The sequence below is a fragment of the Monodelphis domestica genome, chromosome 3 (assembly GCF_027887165.1).
Source record: "Monodelphis domestica isolate mMonDom1 chromosome 3, mMonDom1.pri, whole genome shotgun sequence".
Lineage (NCBI taxonomy): Eukaryota > Metazoa > Chordata > Mammalia > Didelphimorphia > Didelphidae > Monodelphis > Monodelphis domestica.
Genome location: NC_077229.1, coordinates 287779725 through 287787631, shown reverse-complemented (window position 1 = coordinate 287787631; position 7907 = coordinate 287779725). Strand labels below are relative to the sequence as shown.

Sequence of the window (7907 nt, the reverse complement as noted above, 5' to 3'; positions counted from 1 at the left end):
GATATTGTGCTTCAGCACATTAAAAATACACACACACACACACACACACACACACACACACAAATAACCCTGCTCTCAAGGACCTCACAGATTGGAAGAGATAACATGCATAAAAATAATAAAAATGCAAGATAAATTGATGGTAGTATCCAAGGGAAGGTAATAGTGTTAAAGGGCATTGGAAAGACTTTTTGTTGAAGGTTGGACTTTAGTTGGCACTTGAAATAATCCAAGGAAGCCAGAGACTGAGATAAGGAGGGAGAGTTTCAGGCATGAGGGTCAGCCAATAAAAATTTACAGAGTTAGGAGAAGGAATGAGTATCTTTCATAAGGAACAGCAAAAAGGCCAGTCACTGGATTGCACTGTACTGGGAAGGATATGAAGTGTGATAAGATTGGAAAAGTTAGAAAGAGTCCAGTTATGAAGAGTTTTCAAAGCTAAAGGATTTTCTATTTGATCCTAGAGCTTATAGAGAGTCATTGAAACTTGGTGAATGGGTAATGGGAAGATATAATCAGATCTATCCTTTAAGAAGATCAATTTGACAGCTGGATAGAGTATGGAGGGTGTAGATGCAGGAAGACCAATTTAAAAAATGGTCTAGGTGTGGGGTGATGAGGTCTTGTTCAGGGGGTGGCAATGTTAGAGGAGAGTAGGGAAATATAAAAGAAATATTACAAATATAGAATTATAATAGCACTTGAAAGTTGAAAGGATAGGGGGAGAGAGTGAGAAGTTGAGGATGGCTCCAAAGCTGTGATCCTGGGTAAATTGAAGAATGGTGGTACTTTCAACAGAAATATGGACATTAGGAAAACAAGAGGTTTGTGGGGTGGGGGCAGAATAATGAGTTCAATTTATATGTTTTATAATGATGATGATGACCTGTTTATATTGCCTAGACTATGGTCTTCCCATGTCTTAGACAATATTTTTCACTTTTAATGGAAAATGTCTTGACTTGCCCCATCTGCATAACTTTATTGATCCTGGTTACATCACTTTTTCACTTTCTTCTTTAGTTCCATTACTCAGCTTTGACCTTGATTCCATTCAACCCAACCTACCTACCTGGCAAACTTAGCTGCTGGAAGAAGTTTCAGGATATTTATCAATTGTAGCGAGTGTCAGACAGTGTGAAATTTCTCAACTTCAGATTCATCATCCATAAAACAATCGTAAACTCTGTGAAGCTCTCAGGTATATTTTATCTCCAAAATGATAAAGCTATTGACTAAGTTGGTTGCTTTCCTATGCCTTGCTTAAAAAAAGATCTTTGCAGGGGCAGCTGGGTAGCTCAGTGGATTGAGAGTCAGGCCTAGAGACGGGAGGTCCTAGGTTTAAATCTGGCCTCAGACACTTCCCAGCTGTGTGACCCTGAGTAAGTCACTTAACCTCCATTGCCTAGCCCTTACTGCTCTTCTGCCTTGGAGCCAATACACAGTATTGAATCCAAGATGGAAGGTAAGGGTTTAAAAAAAAAAAAAGATCTTTGTGCCCTAACTTTAGGTTAACCAATTATAAAATGTAGTCTGCTGAATAAATATGACTCAACTTCCTTCTAACCAATGTGTAAGCATGTGAGGGTTGGGGCTAGGATTCTGTCTACATTCTTTCCTTTGGGTATTTCTTCAGTTCTCATCTGTATAATTATCATTTCTGTTTATATGACTCCTCCAAGAGATAGAGAGAGAGAGAGAGAGAGAGAGAGAGAGAGAGATGGATAGATGGATAGATAGATAGACAGACATGTAGACATATAGATCGATGGATAGATATGGACACAGGTATATATAACTTCCTTCTAAATAGCTATGTCAATATAAAATATATATAAATATACACATATTTATCCCTAATTCACCTTTTGCATTAAATTTGTCCCATGCTACATGAAAGTTCACTTGGACATCTTGTTGGCATTTCAACCTCAACTTCAACAGGATCAATCAATATATCTTGAATTCTATTTCTATCATTCATTCATAGGATCATAGAATCATAGATCCAGAGGTGGAAGAGACCCTGAAAGCCATCTAGTCAAATTCCCTCACCTCATAGATGAAAAAACTGTGGCCCAGGGAAGTTTCTTGACTTCTCTGATGTCATACTGGTACTAAGCATTAGAAGTGAGCTTTGAACCCAATATCTCTGACTCCACAGTCAGTGATCTTTAAATTCCTGTTATGTGCTAGGCACTTATTCCAGGGGACCTTTCCAGACTTACATAGTTCTCCCTTTCATGCATTCTCTAGTCCAGCCAAACTAGTCTATTAGATGTCCCTCACTCCAGCCATCTCATTTTCCATTTCCGTGTCAAGCTGTTCCCCATCCCTTGAGGGCTCTCCTTTTTCCTTGTACCTCAGAATCACTCAACTCCTTCAATGGTCAGTTCAAAAACCATTTTCTACCTGAGGTCTTTTCTGATCCTTCTAGTTTCTAGTGCTTTCTCTTTGACATTAACTTGGGTTTTATTTTACATTTTGGGCAATTAAGTGGACATGATTTTCTCATGCTACAATGCAAGTTGCTGGAGGGCAAGGACTGTCTCATTCTTCTTATTTTCTCATTGCCTCCTAATGGTATCTGTATTAGGGCCCAAAAGATCTACTAAGTCTTTTTCAGGCATAATTTATTCATGATATTCTATCCCCTCCTTTGGTCCTCTGTAAACATTGTTCTTTATATCTATAATGCATTCTTTAAATCCATCTGCCTAATAGAATTCCCCATTTAGTGTAAAATGCAACCCGTGTGCTATTTCCTACAGGAGTTCTTCCCTGACGCCCATAGATATTACCTCTCTCTCTCTATTTCTTTGTCTTTCTGTCTCTGTCTCTGTCTCTCTGCTAATCATTTAATCACTTAAGAATTTACTCCATGACTTAAATGCCTTCTTTGCTTAAGACATTGCTCTAGAAACTGGGGATACCCATTTTTAAAAAACAGTTTCAGTTCCCCTTGGACCTTGCCTTCTAATGAAAAATATTCCCACACACATACATGTAAATTGTTGTTGAGTCATTTCAGTCAATTCCAAATCTTTGTGAGTCCATTTGGGGTGTTCTAGGCAAGTATATTGCACTGATTTGTCATTTCCTTCTCCATCTCATTTTAACTGATAAGGAAACTGAAGCAAACAGAGTTAAATGACTTGCCCAGGGACACACAACTTAGTCATTTGACTAAGGTCAAATTTGAACTTAAGTCTTGCTTACTCAAGGCCTGGCTCTCTCTCCACTGCACCACCTCACTGGGTGGGCATAAATAGACATATATGTGTGTCTGCATGCCTGTACATATACACTTGTACCTTGTGTGTTTGTGTGTATTCATGTGTATATGTAAAATGCATTTAAAGTAGATAGGAGGCTTTGGGCAGAAAGAGAAAACTTGAACTGAGTCATAAAGGAAACCAGGGATTTAAACAGTCAAGAGGGGGGGGAAATGTTTCCAGGCATGGGAGAAGGCTAATACAAGAGCCAGGAGATGGAAGGAAAAGAGTCATGTGTGATAACAGCAAGGAAGCCTGAATGATAGAACACTGAGCAACAGGGGGAATAATGAATGATAAAGCTGGGCTGGTCCATTGCAATCAAGATACGAAGGGCTTTCAATGCCAAGGAGGGAAATCTGCATTTGATCCCAAAAGTAATAAAGAGACCATTTGAATTACTACAGAATAGCAAAATCACTTTGGCAATTGTGTAGAGAATGGATTGGAGTTAGGAGACATAAGGCAAGGAGACCAATCAGGAGTGCAAGGAGAAGAGATGACGGCCTAAACTAAGATGGTGGCTAAGTGTAGATAAAGGATTGAATATGAGAGAAAAATGTGGAGTGGAGAGAGAAGGTGGGAAAATGTGGTGGAGAGAAAAATAGAATATTTGTACAACTGAATATAGGAAAAGAGAAAGTGAGGCATCAAGGATTATCCCAATGATGAGACTCTAAGTTGTTGGAAATTTATGAATTATGTGAGTTCCATCATGAACATGTCTGTTTATCCCTTACATCTTATTACTAACTCTGAATGAAGCATTTAGGAATCCCCTCTAGTGGGACAAATTCCCAAGCCTACTCATTCCTGGATTGGGCCAGTGAGAAAAGCCTTTAAGTAGGCTCAGCTATCTCAATTTGGAAGGTGCCTCCAAAGCCATCTAGTCCCATTCCCCCATTTTAGAGATGAGCCAATAGGCTCAAGGAAATCAAGCAAATCCCCAAGCTCCACAGGTTATAAGAATCAGCTACAGGAAGTTAATAGAGCCAGGTTCTCCCATGCTAGTGTTTCCCAGTATCTCACACCTCTCAATACTTAATCAGTGTCAAACCTTAACCCTTTCTTAGAGAAAAAATGAGTCAGTAGGCAGGAAATCAGGGAAAACAGTGGGAAAAAAGACCATGCTCTCTACTCTCTGTATGATGACTGACCTAACGTTGTCTATCCCTTCCATAAGCTGAATGAGAAGCAGGAAGAACAGCAGAAAGAGTAATGGAAATGGCCTGCCTCCTCCTACTGTGGCTTATTGAGTCTGAACTCCTAGGACATCAGATTTATTCATATTTAAATATAAATTTTTAAAAGAACACTCCAAAATCAAATTATTTCCTTTTTATAAAACATTATATAACTTTTATGGGCCAACAACTAAGAACTTTACATTATAAACATTTTTAATAATATCAAGAGTGCTAGGCATTAGGTCAGGAAAATCTGATTCAAATCCTCTTTGACACTAGTTAGTTAATATGAACACATCTCAAACCCTTAAGAGATATCTCAGTGATACAGAAGATAGAGCACTGGGTCTGGAGTCAAGAAGACCTGAGTTCAAATCTAGATTCAGACACTTATTGGTTGTATCTGGATAAGTCTTTAATAAGTCCTGGATAAGTCATTGAACCTTTGTTTGTCTCCGTTTTTTTTCTTTTGTAAAATGAAGATAATAATAGTAATTGTCAATACTTCTTACATATAGAAGAAAAATAAATTGAAGATGGTAGAAAGAAATCCTTAGAGCCCTGTGCTTATCTACTATGTGTAGTACATATAACCTCTGTCTTTCTTTTTAAAAATAAGTTCAGGCTCAGGCGATTAAGAGCCAGGCAAAAAGACCAGGGGTCCTGACTTCAAATTTGGCTTCAGGTACTTGCTAACTATGTGACCCTGGGCAAGTCACTTAATCCATATTGCCTAGTCCTTCTCATTCTTCTGTCTTAGAACCAATACTTTGTATTGATTCTAACATGGAAGGTAAAAATAAAATAAAATAAGCTCAACCAATAACTGTTATTTTCATATCATTATATATGTGGGTATGGGTGTCAATTCAGAATTCAACACCCTTATAACAAAGAAAACCAGATAAAGAAAAGTGAATATTATAACGACAACATGCAACTTTCTGCCCCATAATGCTCTCTGTCATACCTCTCTGCCACAAAAAAGGGTACATATTTCATTATTTATTCTCTGGGATCAAGTTTTGTTATTATAATGACTCAGCAAATGGCTTTCTTTGAATATTTTTGCTCCGTTACATTATTGTATTACATATTGCATACTTACATTTTCTATGGTCATATTTGATGTCCTGGCATTTTTCCTCCTCCCATATTTCTTCTTACCATAATAGAAAGACAAAAGAGATGCTACAACTGCAACAGCAAATGAAGTTACAAGGAATAAAGCCTCTACTGTACTTTGAAGCGAGGCAAACATCTGTATCTGACATTTTTCTCCAACGAACCACAAGTCTTTCAATGATCGACACCTAAAGAAGAAGAAATTGGACTCTGAAATACTATTAAAAAATATGCTTAAAAAGTTATTTTGTTGCCAATCAGTCTAGTCATTTTCATAGAGGTATCAGCTATTTCACAGAAGGAAAGACAAGTAGAAAAATAATATTTACAGAGTGGAAAGTAATGAATTGTGTTATTTCTGACTATAATATTTAAAGCCTAAGATACATCTTCAGAGGAAAGAGAGCCAAATATCATCCTTCCCCTGACTTTGGGGAAGATGAAGGAAGTTATAAGATGCTAAAGTATCCAGTAATGGGAAAAGTAAATAATAGATCTGAACCTAGTACATGCACCCAAGCTTTCATACCCTGGGCCCTTTTATAAAAGCAGTAGGACCATGAAACGATTCTCCAGATGAAACTAGAAATACTCCAGAGCTCAAGTAAAATTAGTAAATTAATGGAATTGCTAAGTGTATCACAAATCCAAAGTACTCCCAACACATATACTCATCAAGTTGTGTATATGTTCTACAGTTGTGACCTTTTGCCTTCAAGGAAGCAGTGTGAAATGAAATCATGAGTTGTTTAATGTGTTTTCAAAGCAACCACATTGTTTTATGTCTGAGGTAGATAGATAAATCAACAGAATTGTCTTGACATTAATGTATTGGTGGAGTGTTTAAAAGAGAAAACATTTTTCTGCATAGATATTAATTGCTATACCATTTTAACTTTTTGTTTCTATTGTAAAATTAATAGTGCATGAGTGAGTCCTAAGCCCAGATGAGTCAAAGGTTTTCATAGCATCATTGAAGGAGGAATCCATGTAATGTATTTAATAAATTCCAGAGATTTCAAGTCAAAGAGAAAATACTTCAAGCAGCCAGAAAAAAAAAAAAACACTCAAATATCACAGTCAGGATTATACAAGATTTAGCAGGTGCCACATTCTAGGAATGAAAGGCTTAGAATATATTCCATAAAACAAAAAAGCTTTTATAACCAAGAATAACCTACTTAGCAAAATTGAGTATAATCTTTCAAAGAGAAAAAAATTTAATTTAATGAAATAGAGGACTTTCAAACATTCCTGATGGGTGGGGGGGGGGAGGAAAAGAAAATGATGTATGTCTTTAACGAATAATGCTTGGAAATGATCAAATAAAATATATTTAAAAAAAAAAACATTCCTGATGAAAAGACCAGAGCTGAATAAAAAATAGAACTTTCAAATAGAAGACTCAATAGAAATGTAAAAAAAAAGATGAAAGAGAAAATATAAAGGACTCAACAAGGTTAAAATGTTTACATTTTTCTAAACAAAAATGAGACATGTATTGTCTAAGAACTTCATCATCATTTGGACATTTAGGATTCTACATAGAAAGAAGGTGCAGTATTGAGACAAGGTCAAGATGATAGACCTCTGGTGAAAAGAGAACAGCAACAAAAAGGAGTATACATTTTTCTTAGCTTCACAAAAATTAATCATGTATTATAGCGTAAAAGCATTTAGAAAAACTAAATGGACCCTTTTCAATTTACAATATAATAAAGATTACATTTAACAAAGAGTTGTGGAAGCTCAGATTAAAAGCTAGTTGAAAATTGATAATATTTTCATAAAGCAAAAATTAAAGACCTATTCAAATTAAAACAGTGAAATGGGGTAGAGTTAAGTGGTTTGGACTGAGAACCAAGATGTGAGGTCCTGAGTTCAAATTTGACCTCAGACACTTCATAGCTAGACTTACACCTAGACTCTGGGCATGCTACTTAACCCCTATTGCCAGCCCTTACTGCTCTTCTGCCTTGGAACTAATACACAGTATTGATTCTAAGATGGAAGGTAAGGGTTTTTAAAAAATAAAATAAATAAAATAGTGGAATGCTTTTCATGATTTCATAAGCAATAATGTTATTTTCATTGAGCCCTTAGAGGATACAAAATAAATTACAGTTTAATGGCACTAGCAATGAAAAAACTCTATTTGTAATCAAAGCATTTAGGGTCAGATCAGATCCTTGCTGCTCTCCTACCTGTCAGATCTCTCTGTTCTTTAATTTCCTCATCTTTGAAATCAGAGGGTTGGACTCAATGACCATACAGGAACTTTCTGTCTAAGCCTGTGATCATAAGATTATATGAATATTCT

General features: G+C 36.4%; 1 protein-coding gene across 1 annotated transcript in view; it reads right to left on the bottom strand.

The window, feature by feature from the left end:
- Positions 1-4644: 4644 nt before the first annotated feature.
- Positions 4645-7907, bottom strand: part of LOC100031050 (meprin A subunit beta) — a 44679-nt gene continuing 41416 nt past the window's right edge. Inside the window, exon 11 of the mRNA XM_016432610.2 lies at positions 4645-5775. Within this exon, the coding sequence (XP_016288096.2) occupies positions 5544-5775 (232 nt within the window). The 3' untranslated portion in view covers positions 4645-5543. The remainder of the gene's footprint in view (positions 5776-7907) is intronic.